This window comes from Chrysoperla carnea, chromosome 1, assembly GCF_905475395.1.
Source record: "Chrysoperla carnea chromosome 1, inChrCarn1.1, whole genome shotgun sequence".
In the NCBI taxonomy this organism is placed as follows: Eukaryota; Metazoa; Arthropoda; class Insecta; order Neuroptera; family Chrysopidae; genus Chrysoperla; species Chrysoperla carnea.
In genome coordinates this window covers 48,554,397-48,576,768 of record NC_058337.1, presented here as the reverse complement: position 1 = coordinate 48,576,768, position 22,372 = coordinate 48,554,397, and the positions used below count along the sequence as shown (strand labels likewise).

The 22,372-nt window shown below is 28.2% G+C and overlaps 2 protein-coding genes across 3 annotated transcripts; one reads left to right on the top strand and one right to left on the bottom strand.

Moving 5' to 3' along the window:
- Nucleotides 1-1,206: 1,206 nt before the first annotated feature.
- LOC123291072 (vinculin) lies at nt 1,207-15,324 on the top strand. 2 transcript variants are annotated; one of them, XM_044871515.1, is made up of 17 exons: nt 1,207-1,433; nt 6,125-6,378; nt 6,442-6,637; nt 6,702-6,846; nt 6,907-6,988; nt 7,046-7,708; nt 7,767-7,897; nt 7,964-8,115; nt 8,170-8,545; nt 8,621-8,712; nt 8,898-8,988; nt 9,443-9,490; nt 9,565-9,678; nt 10,453-10,536; nt 12,500-12,624; nt 12,686-13,019; nt 15,052-15,324. In XM_044871515.1, exons 1-17 carry the CDS (start codon nt 1,377-1,379, stop codon nt 15,222-15,224), a joined length of 3,117 nt encoding a protein of 1,038 aa, XP_044727450.1. In that variant the 5' UTR covers nt 1,207-1,376; the 3' UTR covers nt 15,225-15,324. The 2 variants fall into 2 exon arrangements, with proteins under 2 accessions (XP_044727450.1, XP_044727451.1); XM_044871516.1 differs by lacking the exons at nt 9,443-9,490; nt 9,565-9,678; nt 10,453-10,536 and having other exon boundaries at nt 1,208-1,433; nt 12,482-12,624.
- Nucleotides 15,325-19,637: 4,313 nt separating this feature from the next.
- Nucleotides 19,638-21,021, bottom strand: LOC123305137 (leucine carboxyl methyltransferase 1). The gene is made up of 2 exons (XM_044886764.1): nt 20,906-21,021; nt 19,638-20,736 (listed from the first exon to the last, which is right to left on the bottom strand). Exon 2 carries the CDS (start codon nt 20,711-20,713, stop codon nt 19,784-19,786), a length of 930 nt encoding a protein of 309 aa, XP_044742699.1. The 5' UTR covers nt 20,714-20,736; nt 20,906-21,021; the 3' UTR covers nt 19,638-19,783.
- Between the last annotated feature and the right edge of the window lie 1,351 nt (nt 21,022-22,372).

Sequence of the window (22,372 nt, the reverse complement as noted above, 5' to 3'; positions counted from 1 at the left end):
ATAGTAATTGTTCAAAAAAAAAACATAAAATAGTAATTGTTCTTTTACGTTGCATCAACGATTAGTATTTAAACATTTAAGATCGGCCACATGATGGTAAATATCAATTCACCTATTACAATTTTAAACATTAAATAAGGATCATTTAATTCCTAACGAGATATTTGAATACCTTCATAAAAACTTACCTTAGAACTCATTATACGCCTGTCAAAATGTATAATAATATTATTCAAAGTGAAACAGAAACCATGAGTTAATCAACCAGTATGCGGAAACTAACACAAAAAAAAACCTTTACGTTGTTTGTCTTTCCATAGATCAAAAAGCAATAAAATTGATATTTTTGCTAAGAAACACCAAATAGCTTTTACATTGCCATAAGTCTTTGTTCAACGATTAATTTGATCACGTGGTAGTCATTCATCGATAAATATAATAAATGGCTTTGATAAATCACTAAAAACAACGAGGAATCATTTTACCTTGAGGGATCAGTTTGTACCAATTTCCTCTATAATAAAAGAATTGAACTTTAAAGGGTATGTTAAAGAAAGGCAAACGCTCAACTTTGATGTCAAAGTACAAACTGCAGTTTTTTTAGTCCCAAATATTTAATATTGAAAGTTTTAGAGCCATGGTAATTTATAACAATAAACAAACTAACAAATATTTTTCTATGGCAATAAAAATTAAGAACCTGTCCTTTTACTCAATGAATCTTTTAATTAAATTATGTTATTAAATATCATAAAATCGATTTATAAAATATATATATATTACATAAATATCATAACAATCCTTCTAATCAATCAAGCCATTCAACAAAGTTCAGGATCTCAAAACTTCTCAAGAATAAAAGAATTGATAGAGTATAGACATCTAGTTTGCAGTGTACTTACTTCAAACCAAGATGGTCAATTTTTTTTGTATCCATTTTTTATTATAATCTTTCTTTTTTGCATGATAGATGGCATAAACTAAAATTAATTTCTTATATTTTAGAAATTTTCTTTATTATTTCACTCTAAAGGAATTAAAATGTAAAAGAAACTAAGAGAGATGTATATATAATGTATAACAAAGATAAAGAAAACTTGAGAAAATTGTATAGATAAAGTGCACAACATATATACTCTAACCTTATTTGGTGAAATCTTAAAATAAATATTGAAAACAGTAAGAAACAGGCTAAACGTTTTAAACACCAAGTGTTCTGTCAGAATTAGTATCTAAAAGAATTGTTTTACGTGTATTTGTGTGAAACTATATTTATTTTATGTTGTGAAAAAAAAAACAATAAAGTTACTACCTAAAAACAAATTTAATTTGTTTTTGTTTTAATAGTTTTATTATTTGATAAAAAATAAATAAAAATGCCAGTTTTTCATACAAAAACTATTCATTCAATTTTGGATCCTGTTGCCCAACAGGTAAAATTGCTTTGCATGTTTAATAAAACTACCTGGATACTAAAAAAAATAGATGCAACTTTTTAATTTAAATTTAGTTTTAACCAACTCAGGATGGATATGTAACTGTTGTACATTACTTTTAATTAATTCCCAATAATTTCCTAAAAAAGCTTTAATTATTATATTTTTAAATTAAATCTATATTAACAAATTTATTAAATATTAAAGAATGGTTTTTTTAAACCACACCTATTTGCATAATACACTTTTAATAAAAAAAATAAATGATGTCATTTCATTATTGTTAATTCCAAAAAAAAAGTACGCTGTTGATTCCTATCTGTAATTTACCACATATATGTATTACTTCCGATTAAGTCATTACATTTATATTATTACGAAATCCATATACGAATTTAAATTATTAAAATGTCATTGCTTGCTCATCTAATATTAATTTTCCAAGCTCTTTTTGCATAATGATGCCGGTGGGGTGACTCAATATAAAAATCAATTTAAATCGTCAACGACTTTTCATTTATAATTAAAATGTTCTTATATATTTTATTATTTCACACTTTAATTTAAAAGAAAAGAACCATTATTAAAATGTTTTTATTTTTCATTTAGTAGTTATTTTGAATAAAAAAAAACTTGATCGCAGCATATTATTATAATAGAGGAACTTTAATATTAGGCGCCAAACTATGCTATAGAGCCTGTGATATTTAAAAGAACTCAAGCGAATTCATTCGTATTTTATCTCTCAATTAGAAATATCGCATTTTCAAATTTGAAATTAATTTAAGATTTATTATCATAAATTCGTCAAATTTATGATCTCAATTTCGTATGGCAACGATTATTGTAATATTGTAAATTTTTTTTAAATAACATTATGGTCCTTCAGATGCCGCTTTTTTTTTGTATTGTGTTTATTTACAGTCGCTCTGACAACCCAGGTCCTTGGCGACTGAATATTTTTAGGAACCTAAATTATCATAAAAAGTTGAAATTATTTAAGTAATTTAGCAACATAGCGTATGAAGTAAAATAATTATCCAAATTGATAAACGCGGATCCAGAGGTAGGCAATCGGGGCAACTGATTTCTCCAAAAATTAAGGAAGTCCACAATTTTAGGTTATCAGCGCCTTCACAATAATGCTAATACAGTCGGGTAGTTCGTACCTAGAATGGAATATCGAAAAAAAATCTCATCACAGAATCGTATTGCATATTTTTTAATGGAAATGCATTTGCTAACAGATTCGTTTTCCTTGCTTAATAATGTGAAACTCTTTTTGAATTTTTTTTATAACAAAACGAAACACATCAAACTTTTATTTTAAAGAAAATTTACAAAGAACAAAATAATTATAATAAAAATTTTATACAATATTCTGAATTTGTTAGATTTCTGATGTAAATAATTTAAAAAATTGAAGTCTTGTTTCAAATAAAAATTTAATATTTTTTAGAAAGTAAAACAAAATTTTTGAAAAAAAATAAAGACTTCCATTTAAAAAAAATGAAGTTGACCTTCAGTTGACCATGAAACCGTCTACTTATTAAAAAAGCTGATGTGGGAAATGTATTTTCTCTCCAAAAATGCATCCGTTAAGAGAAAACTGTGTGGTGCGATTAAAATGAATCACCCTATCTAATAATTTAGACTTCTATTACGTAATTCGAAATTATCTTCTTCGTATTTCCGATATATTTTGTACTATTTTTTGCATCTTCTACCCGACATTGTTATATTATCCGGCGGGCAAACTTTGATCTGTGTAACATACACTATGTATTCTACTTACAATTAATATCAAGCTGAATGAGTTATAAAAAATTTACCGGTTCCTCATATTTCGGTATAAAAATAATTTTACTCTTTATTTTACTACTGCATCATTTTCCTACTTAAATAAAACTGCTTTTGAATAATTTTAACTCTAAAATATTTCTAATCAAATTTTTACTTTTTAAGAATTATAGTTTAATACTCCTAAATAAAACTACATAACAAAAAACCTGATTTAGTATTTTTCTTCTCAATAATAATTATACTCTCAAAAATTTATACGTTTAAATATATACACTTTTAAAAATTTATACTTTTAAATAACTCGGATTTCAAGTAATTAATTCTATTTTAAAAGAGTTTTTCATTTGTTACCATGGATATATGTTAGAATGACACAGAAAAATCGAAGGTGCCTAAATATTCTGACCAGAAACGAAAATTAAATTCTATTGTTTTAAAAAATTTGGGGCTGGACAAAATGAAAAATTAAAGGGAGACATATAATAAAGAGAATTTAATACTCGTTCCGGTCCAAAATATTTGAACACTTTGAAGTGTTCTTTCAAAGTAGAATTATTTAAAAGCAGAAATATTTTAGGCTGTGGGTTGTCTGCCATTCAGTCTTTTTATTAAGTAAATATAAAAATCATTTTATATGGTTTGATATGCTTAAAATTCCAAACAAGAAAATCATTGCATAAACAAAATTTTCCTAACCTTTAGAATTATACTAACCTAGTTTTTACTTTAATAATTAAAATAAAAAACAAATAATATACACATCTGTAAATATGAATTTGGAACAAACAGCTGTTAAAGGTTGAATAGTCATCTGTATCATCAATGTGAAAATTCATTTTCTTTAATGAAAATTCAATTTGATTACATATTGTGTAATGAAAATTGTAACAATAAAAATGAATTAATGTATGACCAAAAAACAAACAACAGAAACTAGCTCACGCAATAATATTAATTTGTAAAAATGTGTACATAACTGTTTGTATAACCATAAATGGGAACTTGTGTATATTTTATATTGCTTTTTTATGAATTGAAATACAATAATTCTCTTGAATCCCACGCTGTTATTGATTTAGATTTTTTGTCAATGATTTCTGAAACTCCTTTTTGATATACCACCTGACTTATATGAATGAATTTTGAATGCTGTGTAATAAACATATATTAAACTCCCATCAAATTAGATGAAATTTCTTTCATATGATTTACTGAAGATTTGGAGGCAATAATGTCACTATTCCAAGTTTTAGCTTTTTTCTGTAGAATGAAAATTTTCATATGCGCAGAAAAAAACAGGGTGATTTCAGAAAAAATTACGATTTTCCACGTTTTTCCACAATTTTGTGCTATTTACGCGAAAGCTATGTATTTTAGAGAAAAATAGGTCATAACAAAGTTATCGGGTGTAAACTTTCCGATTGATTTCTATATATAAACTTTTTCTTATCGTTTATATTTTCTGAAAAATCTACATCAATTAACAATTTTTTGTGGTTTTTTTTTTTTTTTTTAATTGTGCATTTTAGGTAAAAAATATTTATTGTTAAGTTAAATTTTTACAGTTATGATTTTGCAGGGAAATAAGAATGAATTTAGTTAACAAATACCCGATTACAGTATACATACTTAAAACAAGTGAAAACAAACAATTCACTGAGTTAATTGTTGAAATACCATGCATAGTCAGTGTTGATTTCTTTATCACATTACACATACATACATGTGACATATACATAACTGATAATCAAGTATAGTACATATTATATAATTTCCGCCTAATTGGCGCCCTCACGGGTAAACAGTGATGTTTACGAAAAAATGTTTCAAACAAAAGTTGTTTAATTTTTGATAAGGAACATTTTTTTACATTTAAACTTTTGTTCTATCTCTAACGGTTTACAAGATGGTTCCTACGGACCCAAGACCCAATTGACCTATAATGCTCATTTACGAACTTGACCCCACTTCTTACGTCCTGAGTACGCTGTAAAAATTTCAGCTCGATATCTTTTTTCGTTTTTGAGTTATCGTGTCCACAGACGGACGGACAACCAACAATTTTATGAACACCTATGACAAAATTTTTTTCCTAGCATCATTATTTTTAAACGTTACAAACTTGGGACTAAACTTAATATACTATGTATATTAAGTTTATATATACATGGTATAAAAACGAAATATAATCAAACTACCGTATTGGATTAGTAAATTTTTCTGGTCTTCATAAATGATTTTCAAATTTTTGAACTTCCTGTTTGTCTTAAGCAATTTGTCTAAAATACTGATCTGCGTTTGCAAGGTCTCCACTGTCAAATAAAACTTGATCTACATTTCAAAATTTTCTCAAAAACAGTTTCACGAATTTTTCTTTATGACTGTAAAGATTAATTAGTTTTTATTAATTAGTTGAGGTAATGGCTGTGTTCAGCCTAACTAAGCATTTCCATGCACAAAAAATAGATTGTTGGTATATGAGGTGTCGGTGCGCTGAGTTTCCGTGAGGACACAGTCAAAAAAGCCTTGATAGTGGATGAGAAAATTTAATATTAATTAAATCTATCCAAATTTATTTTTAATTAAACCTACCCAAACTACTACCCAAATTAATTCGACACCACAAGTAAAAAATGAGAAAAAATAATTTTTGAACTTTTCCAAACTTTCAAACATGTATTGAAATTGTCACAAACCTTTTTAGAAACAATCGATACTCTCAGAAGAAATATATATTTGTCTCAAAAACCTTCTTAGATAGGTATGTAAAAAAACAAAACAAAATTTTTTTGGAGCGATATAGTTATATGTTAATAGAAAAAAATTAACAAAACCTATGGAGTAAATCGCCCCTTTTCATGATTTTACTTTTCTTTATTTCAAAGGTGTCTCGATTGATGATATTGCATGAAGATGCTGAAGATGGAAATGCAATGCCTGATCTGGAACGTCCCGTTCAAGCTGTCAGCCTGGCCGTTTCCAACTTGGTAAAAGTTGGAAAAGAAACAATAAACAGTTGCGATGATTCAATTTTGAAACAAGATATGCCAGCAGCATTGATTCGGGTTGAAGAAGCTAGTAAACTGCTAGAAGAAGCTTCTGCATTATTAAAAGCAGATCCATATTCAGCTCCTGCTAGGTAAATTAACATTAACCAATCTAAGAAAGCCATAAGTTTTGATTTTTGTAATTAATTGTGTAGGAAAAAATTAATTGGTGGCAGTCGTGGTATTTTACAAGGCACATCAGCTTTACTTTTATGTTTTGATGAGAGCGAAGTGCGAAAACTTTTACGCGATTGTAAAAAAGTTTTGGATTATTTAGCAGTTGCTGAAGTTATTGATACAATGGAAGATTTAGTCCACTTCTTAAAAGATTTAAGTCCGTGTTTGAGTAAGGTATGATTGGATATTATTAGATTTCTTAACAGAAAATTTATTTTTTGATACATCGTTATAATAGGTATCACGTGAAGTTAGTGCCAGAGAGAAAGAATTAACCCATCAAGTCCATGCAGAAATTTTAGTTCGTTGCTTAGAACAAGTTAAAACATTAGTACCAATTTTAATTTGTTCAATGAAAATTTATACTCATATTGTGTCACAAGGTATTTTAAAATCTCAAATATCAGTTTATTTCGAGAATTTTAATTGTCTTTTGTCTTTAGGAGGTAAAGGAGCTGAAGAGGCTGCTGAAAATCGTAATTACTTAACAAATCGAATGGCAGAAGAAATTCATGAAATAATGCGGTAAATTTAATCAATAAAACATCTTCTACATAAATATTCATTTTGTATAAATTATAGGGTGCTTCAATTAACAACATACGACGAAGATCAATCTGAGTTAGATAATTTAACAGTGCTGAAAAAGTTGTCCAATACTATACATAATAAGATGTTCCCAGCAAACGACTGGCTTGGAGATCCATTAGCATTACGGGGAGGGGTAGGAGAAAAATCTGTTCGACAAATTTTAGATAATGCATCAAAAATTGCTGATCGATGTTTACCCAAAGATGCCGAACATATTCGAAAACTAGTCGGTGATATTCAAACAATGACTGATGCTTTATGTGAATTACGTCAAGATGGTAAAGGAAGTACACCTCAAGCTGAATCTTTAGCACGTAGTATTAAAGAAAAGTTAGCGGATTTACAACAGGCATGTGTTAACGCCGTTGTACAAGTTGATAAAGCAGGTGTTTTACAAACAGCACACACAGTTCAAGGTCGTTTAGAACAAGCACGACGTTGGTTAATTGCACCAGGAAATGATGATAAAGGTTTAGGCAAACGTGCAATTGCTTTAATTGTTGAAGAAGGTAAAAAGGTTGCCGAAGGTTTACCTGGTGTACATAAAGCGGAAATACTTGGTTTATGTGATGAAATTGAAGGATTATCTCATCAATTAACAGATTTGTGTAATAGAGGACTTGGAAATTCACCACAAGCTCAACAAATTGCAAAGTAAATTATTTAAAATTGTTATGTAATTTTACGAAATTATAATAAAATTCTCTTCCAGGAACTTATCGCAAAAGTTGCATGAGCTTAAAGAAAGAATTCAAAATGCGGTTGTAAACCGAGTTGTGGAAGATTTTATTGATATTACAACACCGTTAAAGCAATTCACAGACGCTGTTCTCACACCAGAAGGTAATTTGATTACTAACTTTTTATTTTTTTTACAAGACAACATTTTGATCAATCAATAATAATTAGGTGTTCCTGGACGTGATCAAAATTTCGCTGACAAAGCAGCCACTTTACAACAATTTAGTAATCGTGCGGTAAAAACAGCAAAAATTGTTGCAGCCGGAGGTAGTGGAGGTAATAAAAAGATTGCTGAAGCACTTTTAAGTTCCTCGAATCAAGTAAGTCCAAATTCCCGTTCTTATATCATTAATATAAAAAGAACTACTTCATAGGTTGAAAGTTTAACACCACAATTAATATCCGCGGGACGTATTCGTATGTCATATCCAGAAAATAAAGCAGCCGACGAACATTTTGAAAATTTACGCCAACAATACGCTGATACAATAATACGTGTAAGAAATTTATGTGATGAAGCTACCGATTCTGCGGATTTTATTAAAATATCTGAAGAACAAATGCAAAAACATACATTTTTATGTGAAGATGCTATTCGAAATAAACAACCGCAAAAAATGGTTGATAACACATCAAGTATAGCACGTTTAGCAAATCGTGTGTTACTGGTAGCGAAGCAAGAAAGTGACAATAGTGAGGATTTAGCATTCATTGATAATGTGAATAGAGCTGCAAATAGTTTACAAAATGGTAAGATATAGTATTAGTGTTTTAACAAAAGGGGGCTGGAAATTTTTTTTTACAATTTTGTCAAATTTTTTGTAGCTGTTCCAATTATGGTACAAGATGCAAAACAAGTTGCAATAAATCCGTCAGATGCAAATGCTGTTTCAAGATGGCGTGAATCAAATCGTATGGTAAATATTTTCTTAAAATTTGTTATTTCTTAGGATTATATTACAATTTGACAAACAATAAAAAGAAAGTTAACAATTCTTAATTCGCTGATAATAAATAGTAGATAGGAATCGCAAAAACCAGAAGTAGACTAAATGGAATTTTACGTTTTAAGTTTATACTATTTTTTGTTTTCTCTTTTTAGCTTTTAGGTGCAGTTGGTCAAGTTCACAATGCTGTAAAAATAAATCCAGAACTGCCGCCATACCCTGATATAAACAATTTACACTTAAACGGTATAAAATATTTTAATATTTTCCGAAAAAAAAGAAAATGAATAATTTTTTTTGTAAATAGTTCAGCTACAAATTCAAAAACATGAACGCTTTTTTAAAAACAAAGGTGTAGGTCTATCTCTTATTATTTAATACTTTTCTTTTTTTCACTTTAGATCTCAATGCTGAATTTAATAAACTATTTAATAATCTAAATAAATCAGGTACAGAAAAAAATAGAATCGGATTTGGAATGATTTTTGGATTTTTTCAAAATTAATTTAGATCATTTCATTAATTTCACAGCATTGGTTTTTTAACGATAATAATCATGAATTGATTAAAAAATTTTAACTTTTAGGCCTTATTCGTTAGATCAATGTAAAGAATTTATACGAATGAGGTCTTATTCTGTTTTTTTCAAACTAAACGCTTGTTGTGTTTCTTGTGCTAAATCTGATTTGCTTTTTTACAGAAAATTCGTCATCCCCTCCGCCAATTTATAATTACTTTGTGGAAAAAGGTTAGGACTAAGTTTTAAATAACGCGAATGATATAATTTTTCATTTTTAAATATTGTACAATTTTTTTTATTAGTTGGGGAACCTTTAAGAAACGTACCGAGTCCTGGGGAAAATTTAGATAATTCTACTAGTCCGATACCTCAACATTTGACACGAACTGTTAGCCCATTACCAAAGTGGGCCCGAGGTATTTTTAACTTTTTCGCCGTGCATGAAAAATTTTTTGGAATAAATTTTCATTTATCAGTAAATTATATATCTGTTTTTATTAATTTATGTAAGAATTCAGTGTACCTAATAGTATAGTGACTATACGGGTATAATGGTGTCGCTAGAGGATGAAACACCAGCTTTTAAAATTGTGTGTTATTACTAATGTTCGTCACATGCGAGATTTATGTAAAAAAATTCTTACATTCAATAAATTATTACTATACAATTAATACCGTCGTAATAAGTCTAGATTATTTATTGGGAGAAAAGCACGATATCAATAATTTAAATAGTATCAGGATTTAAGTTATTCATTGCCCTTTTTGTTTCGACAGACCTGAACGAAATTATATTTTAAAAACTTTTCTCCAAATTTATAAACAAAGTTATTGCAAAATACAATCATCTGAAAAATCACACTTTTTTGGGAGTTCTTTTCACTCGATGACCAACTCTATTTCTCTTAGAATCACTATAATTTTAAAAGTTTCTGTCCTGTATTATGTCATGTATAAGCGATATGTTCTAAAATGGAAGTATTAATTTAATAGTGATTCTACATATATTCGGATAATTTTCGATTTCTTTATTCATCGCTTTGGGATTGTAGGGTATCGCCTGTCTATAAATATATCGTACGTTATGTAGTAAAAATGAAAACAGATCTTTAATTTAAAATCAAAATTTTAGTAAAAAATTTAATCAAATTTCTTTTATAATAAAATTTTACGAAATGAAAAAACCATAGGTGACAATGCTGATCTATTATATCAAGAATTATCAACGAATAATCATGACGATAGTAATACACCTAATGTCACATTTCAACAAGGTAACTAAAACTAACTTACCAATGTTCACATTTAGAATGTTGATATCAAATATTTGCATGTGATGCTGTCATATTTTGTTGTAATTTTGTCCTTTTGTTTAAAATAAATTCAAGTTATTTTTATGTTAAATGTTTTTTAGCATCGTATCGTTACACCATAAAATAATGGACAATACGTTTAAATTGTGCACTACAATTTTTAGGCGAGGATATTTCAAAACATTTGTAAATATATATGTAAAAAAACGTACGCACTACTAACTCTCATTCATTTTTTCAAATTTAACAGCTTGTACTGAAGGGTAATTTTGGTGAAGGCAAATTGAATACTTATTCCTTGAATTACTAACATAAAGAGAACATAATTCATATGTTCACGCAAATTGAAAGTTTGAGTAATCGTTTTCGATATAAATATATAAACATGAAATTGTTTTTCTTTCTGAATTGTTTTCTTTAATATTTTGTTTTTATTGAAACTTGTTAACGTGGAAGTTGTAAAATATGAAAAAATTCAAACTTAAAACCATCAATTCACGCAATTTTTCGAACGTGTATTTTTAAATATCTATCATTATCTAACGTAGGGTCTTGCGTTTGAAATATGTGTGAATGTGACCATTCAGTTTGTCCACTGTAATTTCAACAAAATAAAGAGCACCAGACTCGGAACTTCAAATCGAGTATCTTAGAATGGGCGATGTCAAATGGCGAACGCCAACGCTCATTTTGACTATCATGTTATTATCTTGGATATTAGAAATTTTCCAAGATTGTTTTACCGTGGAGTACAAACTTTTGAACTGGTTTTATTAGATGAGGTGCCGTTAGAGGCTGAAATCAATGACTAACAGTCGATGTAATCATAGAGGAAGTGACGTCACAAAATTTTAATTTATTGGATATCACTCGCTATATAGTTTAAGGTACAAATTGTAGCGTTCCTGCAATGAGAGTTACATCAATACAATTTAATTTTTGATTGGTTGTTGGTATAGTCTAATAAAAAGTCGATCATTGGAGGGTGGTTCAAATAAAAAATGCAATACCTATGTTAAAATTACGCAGGTACACATATTAAATTTGTGTGTTATTTTCGTTTAAAATTTTGTAAAACAAGTGTATTTCTTAACGCAAAACGGAAAGACCATGCGTTCGTATAAATAATTAAGCGCTAATAGAGATATCCAATCAAAATTCATTAACTTTAACAAGAAACAAACACAAAACTATTGATGCGTGTTTATAAACTAACACATACTTTTGTTATACGGCATTTTCAATTTGCCCAATAAAAAGTGTAGCTTGGCGTAGTTTCTGTTGCTCTGAAAATGGCGACATTGTCTTAACTATCCCACCAACTCTAAACAAAATCGGACTTCATCGACATTTTATGTATAAGCTGAAAAAAATTATTTTATTCTTTCTTTACTACATGGATTTGAAAAAAAATCTAAGTAATTAAAGAAATACCAGATTTCGGTAACAAAACATTTGATTGGTGCGAGATGTAGTTAGATGCTTGTTATAGAGTGATCTAAAATATTTAATTGTAATATTAATCAATTTAATATGTATAGCTAAAAATTGGTATATCGACAATTGGGATATCTAACTAACATCTAACATCTTTAATGTTTATGCATTTAAGATAATATCGGCAGTTTTCCGCATTTTAATTTTCATTCATAAAGTTCGGTTCATTTGTGCGCTATTTGGGTGTTGAATGTTGGTTGCATGCTGTTACATTATAATTTTCAATTACATTTTTTGATTTAATGCATTTTAAATTACAACAGTTCTTACTTTCATGTCTGTTCTTTTTTAAATAAAGGAAATTTTTATAATTATAATTTATATTTTGGAAATATCAGTGATGAAGGTAGGTGACGAAATTTATAAAAATGTAGAGGATAAAATTAGTCAACTATATAAAATTTTTAAGAAAATTTGTTGCTTTCAGAACCAGCTCCACCTAGACCGCCTTTACCTCAAGGAGAAACTGTCCCAATACGACCACCCCCACCAGAAACAGATGACGAGGATGAAGTTTTTAAAAAAATTCCTCATCCAAGTCAACCTATTATGGTATTTATATAGCTATACATTTTAAATGCGATGCAATGTTAATTAATTCAATTTATTCTAGGTTGCTGCACATGGGTTACATCAAGAAGTACGACAATGGTCATCAAAAGATAATGAAATTATTGCGGCAGCTAAAAAAATGGCTTTATTGATGGCTCGTTTATCTGAATTAGTACAAAAAGATTCAAAGGGTAGCAAGAGAGAATTGATTGCAACAGCTAAGGCAATTGCTGAAGCTAGTGAAGAAGTTAGTCGATTGGCACGAGGTCTTGCACGGGAATGTACTGATAAGCGTATACGTACAAATCTGTTACAAGTTTGCGAACGGATACCGACTATTGGTACACAATTGAGAATATTATCCACTGTGAAAGCGACAATGTTAGGTGCACAAGGTAAATGAATTGTTTATAAATTTTGTTTGCTTTTTATTTCCATACACATAAAAATTTCTGTATAAAAGTCAATTGACTCATGCACATAAGAGAAATAAAATTTTAACTCTTACTTTTTAAATTATGTTATTTTATTTCTACTTAATCAAATGCTTTATTTTTTAAATGCTTAATAACTGTTTACCTGCTAATTAAGTAGTTAACCACGAGGTGATTTGCTTAACATTAAAAGATATGAAATTGCCTTATGTAAATATGAATAGGTCTCAATTACAATATGAAGAGAAAATTATTTTTTATTCATCTTTTAAGTCAATCTTATTATTACGTATTCAAGAGATTGTTCAGTGTAAGGTGCCTATTAGAGGAGGATAAGGATGCTGTTTATGAATTTTCATTATTTATATATTATCAGTAAAGTCAAGGGTTTGCTTATTTAATTTTTTATATACTAAATTTTTTTTTTTCATTTTTACTAATGTGCTATTTTTCATATCACTATTTACTTTTTGTCTACATTTAGGTGATCCAACCATTACTGGAATTCCAAAACCTGGTAACCCTTTTTTCATAATCATCTGCATGAAAATTTCATTATTTTCAATTTATCTTCTAATCTTTTCTTTTGCATGATTATAGAAAAATGTAAATTTAAATAAAATGTTTATTTTAATGGTCGAAAAAATTCTTTAAAATTAAAGACAGTAAATCTTTACGAGCAATGACATTTACCCTATTGTAGATTTATTTTAATGAAGTTTAAAAACAGCCCAACTAAATTATTTGATAATGTGTGTACAACCCGTTAGTCCGTTGATAACTTTACTAAGAAACTTTGTAAAATTTTTCTCTGGATATAAATATGTATATCAGAAATAACGAAAAGTGTTAGTTTTTCAGAAATAACATTTTCCTTAAGATGGAAATCTTGGGATAAACCATCTGTTTGAAAAGCAATTTTTTTATAAAATTAAAAAATTTTTTTTTGAAGTGAAAACTTCTTTAGCGGCGTTGTACACTTTTTTTGTAATGGGTAAAAAATGTTAAACTCGCGACAGGGTCACGTGTCCTGATCGAAAAAGGGTAAGACTATGTCACAGTCAGTACACCGGCTCTCGCCCGATCACTGAAGTTAAGTAACATTGGTTACAGTCAGTACTTGGATGGGTGACCGCTTGGGAACACTGTGTGCGGTTTTGTTTTTTTTTTTTTTTTAAGTGAAGGCTTCTTTAGCGGCGTTATACACTTTTTTTTGTAATGGGTAAAAAATGTTCGTTCATGAAATTGTCATGTTTGTGTAGGATAGCGCAATAAATAAATACTGTATTCTACCACATAAATGATAGTACTTTCATACTGATAATTAAAGCAATTCGTGCAAAATTATTCCCTGACCATTCCAAAATATCAAAAATGCACAACGTTAATATTCAAGTTTTCACTTCTGCCGGCACTCCCGGAGTGCAACACGTCGTTTTTATTTTCTGTAAACTTCTTCGTGACATATTTTGCCGAATTATTGACACTTTTCTATAAAAATAATACATTTTTACAACACACTCAAAAGTAATACTTTACACTTTCCAACCAAATTCGTTGGCAACGAAAAATTTTACAAAAGGTTACATGGTCTTGGAGTTTGTTTGAACTAAAATTCTAAATATTTCCAGTAGCAATCGATTTTGTTGAAAAATGTTTTTGGAAACCATAATTTTGTGATATTTTTAAATCAAAATTTAAATTGGGGCCTTTTTTAACATGTATAAATTATGCATATAGTTTTTTAGCCTCATTTTTTTTGTTTAAACTTTAGCGATTTCTTACTCAGATATTTCAGCCGCAAGTTTTACATAGTTTTTGTGTCGTACATAAAATTGAAAAATGTTTTTTTTATTTATTTATTTAAAAACTGAAAAATGTTAATAAACGAAAAGTTCACTTCATTAACGCAAATGAAAATGTAATTATCATTGTATTTAGAGAGAAAAATTATCCATGAATTTAAATTTTTAATTATAATTTTATTGTTTAGGTTCTGAGGAAGATCGAGAAGCAACCGAAATGTTAGTTGGTAATGCACAAAATCTAATGCAAAGTGTTAAAGAAACAGTTCGAGCTGCAGAAGGTGCATCCATTAAGATTCGTTCAGATCAAGCCGGACCTAGGTTACGCTGGGTTCGTAGACAGCCGTGGTATCAATATTAAATCGACGAAAAGTTACCATATTGGCAGTATGAAGAGCTTACTATTTTATTTATAATTACTGAAAACCTATAAGCAATAAAGAAGTATACCTGACACACAACCTCTAGAATATTACAGTTAGACAATATAACTTCCCTTTTCCACTTTAGGAAACAATCATTTTTTATATTAAAATAGTTTTTAAGATCATTTTTACATAATGTTATTACTCATTATATATTTATGGGTCCGTAGGTTTTTGGTAAAAATGTTTTGTTTTTAATGGTGTAAGACTTTGAATACAGGCCTTATATAAAGAAATAGAAACAAATTTTCTCTGTATCTCAAATAGTGAAAAATTGTATTAGTAATGCCGAATCGTTTCGATAAAAATTATACCTATTTTTTAACTGAAGTCAATGACGCGATAAATTTTATTACACAAAATGCAAAAAGACATTCCGATATTAAGATTTCTATGAGTATATTTGACTATAATTTACTTTTAAAATCTTCGTGGCGTACAAACATTGGCGTACAGAAGATGAATCGAACTTTTCGTTGTATTAGAATGTATTACTAATAGTTTTTTTCTTTATTTGTGTCAGTAAAAATGTAACTTTATTTCTTAGATCAAAAGCTTTAAACATGGTAACAATCAGTAGTGTTAAGGTTCACTGTAAAGTTTTTTTTTATTGTTGGGTGAGTATTGAGAGCAAACTGTGTCAATTAAATCGGTAATTTTTTTTTATAAAACATAATTTGATTTTTAAAAGAAGGAGTATTAAAAACGTAAGAATAAGAATGCAGTGTACTCAAATAATGTTCATTGTCTAACTTTATTTTTCCGAAATCGGATCGTTACATATTGGCCACATTTAGCAATCTTTTAAATTGATTTTAAATCGCGTAAATCATAATTTCTTGACTTCGGTATAATGTCCGATCGAAACATTACTTATGATATGCTCTTGTTATCAATTATAAACTGTTGGAAAATCTACTAAAAGGCTGTTAAAAACTTGTTAATTGTTTATTTACAGATATTATCGATAACCTATTCTACAATTAAAGTCGTATGCGTAATAATATTAGTCATATACGATACCAGTCAGTCTTTAAGACAGTATGCGACTTAAACTGTGAAATATAGTGGACCCGCGGTAATCAAACAAATGTTTTGCAAAGTTGTGTCAAATAATCGAATTTGTCGGGCCATTGATTACTGCCTCAGACTCCATGTAGCCCGGAACTATTTGAAAAAGAGTACCTTGTAATCCGACTAATTACTGATTACAAGGGGTGTCGGATTAGGCCGTGGGGTCGGATTACCGCGAGTCTAATGTAGCCATAACCTAATATAACTACTAGTTTCATTAAATTTTGGATATGGCGATATGTTAGAAATTACGACTTCTAAAAATCGTAATTTCTTTATTCATAAATTCAATGCCTGCGAATATGTGATGGGATACATTTCTCCGATTTACAAAAATTCTATTTTCACTCCTAGTTTTCATTTCTTATCATAGATATAGCAAAACTTTAAACTAGCCTCTTTTATTCGGAACAATTTTTCGTAAACTGAATAAATTTGATATTCATTTATTTTAACCCCTTACGAAATACCTGACCCAACCACCCTTAATTAGAGAGCTCTTAAAATAAGAATGTAATGTCTAATCTAACTTATAAAAAAAGAAACTAACCTGTTACAAAGTGAGTGTCGCAATTATATTTTTCTAACTTTTAAATAACATAAAATGAGATAAATTTATTGCATAGAAATTTGTATTTTATTAAATTTCCCAATAACATACTAAAAATAAATAACTAGCAATAAATGGATTTTAGACCTACAGACCCCAAACAGTATCGTATTCAAAGTTAACTAACAAATTACCGATAAATAATTAATTAAAGTGTACTTCAATAAATTATGTTACTCTAGTGCCATTATGCCTATTTGTTAAAAAATTAAACTAATGTAGTATTATTAAAAAAACAAAAATTTAAGTGTTCATTAATGATGACGATAAACTTAATTTGTGTAAAAACGACGTAAAAAGTTTTCGTAACTAAAAATGAGATATTGTGCAATAATATATATAATAATCTATTTATTATATTTTGTCATCATCATTAAGCAAAACTAATTAGAACTAAGGTGCCAAAATTATGAAAATAAATACATAACAATAAAATAATATTAATTTGAGGCACTTTTTTATATTTAAAACTATGACAAAAAGTTATTTTTAAAATTATGACACATTATATTTTGATAATTATTTTTAGCGTGTATGATAATTTTTGTTAACTAATACGTTTTCTAATAAGATTTAAATACCAAAAATATTATATTTACATTTGGCTCTGCTTTAGACATTTTCTTAATAAAATTAATAACTTGTAAATTATATACTTTTAAATATAGTTAAATTATATAGATTTTTTTTATTTTACTTCCTTAAACGACCTGGTCGCGTCTTAGAAATGTTAAAAATTTTTATACAGAGACAGACCTAACTTTTTTTGAGTTTACATCCGAAAAAAATATTAATAAGCCAATTTTAAATTTATCTTATTTTAATTATTGTATTCAATACAATTTTAAATGTTTTATTCAAGCCAACATTGTCGAACTTCATGGCCACCAATAACGATGTAAATAAAAATATATATTTTAAACGAAATTTTTCGAGCTCGCACCCATCTTTATTATAGTAAGATGAAAGTAAAAGTTTTATTTTATACAAAAAATGTAATAAAATGTAAATGTAGGTAATCATTAACGATTTAACGGTAAGTAGAGTGTAAGAATCAAAAACATTCTGTGATTGAGTAAAAATAATATTTTTCTGTTTTTTTGAATTAATAATTTTTTCTATGGCTGTAAACGACGAGGTGATATAGATAGTCTAAAAAATGTCCACTTTGTTTTTATTTTATAGTTTGAGTTCCGTAGGACCCATCTTGCAAATCGTTAAAGATAGAACAAAAGTTTAAATGTGAATAATGTTCCTTATGAAAAATTATTAGCAAGTAGCTTCAAATTGTGATCTTGTGAAAGATTCTCGAAATGGCGACCGAGAACAAGCGGCGGCAGAAAGACCGTCATGATTGTGTTGGATTTTAAACTTATCTAATTTATTAAAAATAACGCAAGCATTGACATTCCACACTTCCTATACTGGATATTTCAACAATTAACTCAGTCAATTGTTTATTTTCACTTGTTTTATTATATGTGGTAATTATTTAAGGGGGTGGGGATTATAGTATCTACATGCCCCTAAAAAATCGGCAAAATCATCCTTACCCAATTAATAAATGGCCCTAAGGTTATATTAGGAGATACTTAAAAACTGCACTATGTAAACTAAGAAGTAAAGAAAATTTCAAAGGTAAGTTTTATATTTATTCACTTTGTATAACTTCAGATTAAATTTCTTCCTAATTATTACCATAAAAAGTAGATCTTTATGAAAAATGGTCTTACTTTCCGAAACTACTTATACTCATTATACCATGTATATATGAAATATACATAGTATTATAAGTTTAGTCCCAAGTTTGTAACGCCTAAAAATATTGATGCTACAAAAAAAAAATTGGTATAGGTGTTCATAAAATCACCTAATTAATCCATTTCCGGTTGTCCGTCCGTCCGTCCGGCCGTCCGTCCGTCCGTCTGTGGTCACGATTACTCAAAAACGAAAAGAGATATCAAGCTGAAATTTTTACAGCGTGTTTAGGACGTAAAAAGTGAGGTCAAGTTCGTAAATGAGCAACATGGGTCAATTGGGTCATGGGTCCGTAGTACCCATCTTGTAAACCGTTAGAGATAGAATAAAAGTTTAAATGTAAAAAATGTTCCTTACCAAAAAATAAACAACTTTTGTTTGAAACATTTTTTTGTTAACATCACTGTTTACCCACGAGGGCATTTATTAGGTACAAATTTTATAGTATGTATAAATATCAAAGTGAGTATCTTTTGTTATTTACGTGACGTCAAAAAAACAAACGAGTGCGCATCAACACTTGCGCATTATATGAGAATATCAGTTAAATATGTCAGATATGTATGTATGTGAAATGTGACAGAGTTACTGTCACTGCCTATACATGGTATTTCAACAATTAACTCAGTCAATTGTTTGTTTTCACTTGTTTTAATCTTAATACTTGTTTAGGGAAGAATAAAATTATGCCATTATGGATAGTTTTTCACTTGTATTGATAATTATCAATTATAATTGAATATGATATCAAAAACATGAATATTATGTATGATATTCGAGTAAATAAGTAGCAGCACCTATTAAAAATATATAATAAGCCAAAGTATAAAGGTATCTGTAAAAATAAGCCAAAATTAAAGGTGGTTAAAAAGTAAATTTTTATTTATTTCATAGTTAATTTATAATACATTTAAGAAAATAATCACAGCGACAAATATAATTTTCCATATATTTGATATATTTTTTTTTAGTACGACAATCACTTATTAACGAATATTATTGACAATAATAACACAATTACAATAAAATTCCCAATTTTGTTGTTTTAAATTACTATGTTATATCTAAGTCAGCAAATTCAGTACCATTCCAAGCTACACATATACAATAATGCTGAAATAGCTGCACAATCACTTCTTGTTCATCCAAAAATTCAATTTTTTCCACACGATGCCGATCGGTTGATGGTAAAGCATGGTAAATTTTAATCATATCCCATGCCGTGGCACCATCCCATCCAGCTTTTTTAAATCGTTCTTGTTGCGTTTCTAAATTTTTACAAGCATCAATGCCAGCTAAATTACAACCACGAGCTTTTAGGTTTTCCAACATAATATTTCCAAAAATATCATGTAAGTTTACCATTTCGTAGTTTACAAACACTGAAGATTGGAATTTTGTTCCGATCCAGCTCAGTAATTTATGTACGCATTCTGACTCTATGTAAACTAAAACACACTCAGCAATGAATAATGTGGGTAAAGTGTAGTTAATTTCTGCTTGAATGATTTTCGATTCGAATTCTTTTAAGTTACGTAAATCTACTCCAATTAAGTGATAATTTCCAGCGTGTAAATCAGTTGAACTTAAACGTATTTCGCTGTCTGGATCATGTATTCTCTCCAGTAATTGTTTATGACGTTTAATAGCATAACATTTACGTCCTGTAACATTTGGAAAATCTAATTCTACATAATTTGCAACATTAATATCAGCATCTTTAAGTCGCCAATACAATGTATCAAAACCACATCCAAGATTGATAATTTGTGCTTGATCACCGGCTTTTTTTAAAAATTTTTCAATAAACATTTCAACACCTTTTACGCGGGCATAATACCCTCTATTAATTTCGGGTGTTCGTCTTTCGGTTGGTTTAATAAATAACGTAATGTAATTATCCTGCCAATACCCCAATTGTACGGCACAACGTTTACACTCACTTGCATCATCATTGGTTGCTTGTATCGGTTCGTCTTCCATAATTGTTTCCAAATTTACAAAACCTAATTACAATAACAATAATAAAGTACTTTACAAATTTTTAATAAATAGGTTATATATATTTTATTAAATACTGTATTAAAATATCGTCCAATGACAAACCGAACAAGATTATCATAATTTTGGAGGATATTCAAGAAGTTAAACAAAACTGTAAATTTAAAATATTACCTGAATTATTTACTTATTATTTAAAATTTATTTGAAAATGACAACTATATGCCATTTTAATTATTAGGGAAACTAATAACCAAATCTATACCACCCTTTATGATTTGCGCATGTGCTGTGCATATTAGTATTTTAGAAAAAATAAAATTACAAATTTGATATTTGATAGATTTATTCGCATATTATGAAAAAAAACTATAAAAAAAAGAAAATTAAGAATAATTAATATACAATAGGACGCCACAGAAAATATTTGAGTTTTCTATCTGCAACTTGTTTTGTCTACATATCAAATTATTGTGTCTGTTATGTGGGAGTATCCTAAATCCGATTTATCAACAATGCACAGATTGTAAGTTCTACATAACTCGTACTTATATTGTCCCATAATGGTCCATAATGGTAACTTATATTGTCCCACTGTAAGCCAGATAAGCTTTCTTCAATTTTGTAATATTGAAAATTAAAAACTCGATGTTTACTATTAGAATCTCCTCTACCGAAAGCGCTTAGTTTAAATTGGAAAGTTTCTCCTCAAATAATTTGCAGTTAATTCAAGAAAATGATCAATGATCATACAATTAGTAATTGATCGGATCTTCTGGCGTTCATTAACATAATTGGTACTGGCTTTTTCAATTAAGATTTCACAATTATCAACAATCATCTTCTCTCAAACAGTTGTTTTTATCAAAATTAGGTATTTTACAAAAAGTTTCATTAATTTATGTCAAATTATTTTTTTTATGTCAAATATGTTTTAATTCAGACTTTTCCATGGTAACGATACACACTACTTTATTAATATTATAGGGAATCGGACTAAATTTTGTTTATCTCGTCAGATGAAGAATTTTCACTTAAAAGTGAAGTTGATAACTTAAACTATTTCCTCCTCTTATGGATGGACATATAATTCTAAGTATTGCATATATGGCTTACATTCAAAATTTAATATTATTTTCTAACAAATTTAAATAAGTAATTATGTTAATTTACAAATCGTCTCTCAAATTCCTGATTGAAATTTTTCACTTCAAAACAAAACATTTTAACATTCACTAGTAAGTTAATGTTTTTAAAAAAACTTTATTTAAAATTAATATTTACTTTTTTATTTAAAACTTTATAAAGTTTTAAATAAAAGTTTGTTTCCAGTTATACTAACAAATTTCAAGATATTTAGAAGGTGTTTCATAAATATTTTAAAATCGTTATAATTGGATTATTGATTTTTTTTTTTTTTTTTTTAAATTGAAAGATCGCATATTAGTTTAACAAAACTGTTTTTATGTTTTCATGATAATTTTAAAGTCCAGACAGTTATAAAAGAACTTTTCAAAAGAGAAACGAAAACGCCTGAAAAAATAAGTTGTAAAACACCATTGTGACGTAATAATGTTAATTGGATAGTAACTGTATACACAATTATGAATTAATATTATTATGGCGTCACACGATCTTTTA

Excerpts from the sequence above, each read along its gene's own strand:
- LOC123291072 (XM_044871515.1), top strand. The coding sequence starts at position 1,377 with ATGCCAGTTTTTCATACAAAAACTATTCATTCAATTTTGGATCCTGTT. Across the intron at positions 9,491-9,564 it reads TAATTACTTTGTGGAAAAAG|TTGGGGAACCTTTAAGAAAC; the intron begins GTTAGGACTAAG and ends TTTTTTTATTAG. Across the intron at positions 9,679-10,452 it reads ATTACCAAAGTGGGCCCGAG|GTGACAATGCTGATCTATTA; the intron begins GTATTTTTAACT and ends AAAAAACCATAG.
- LOC123305137 (XM_044886764.1), bottom strand. The coding sequence starts at position 20,713 with ATGGAAGACGAACCGATACAAGCAACCAATGATGATGCAAGTGAGTGT.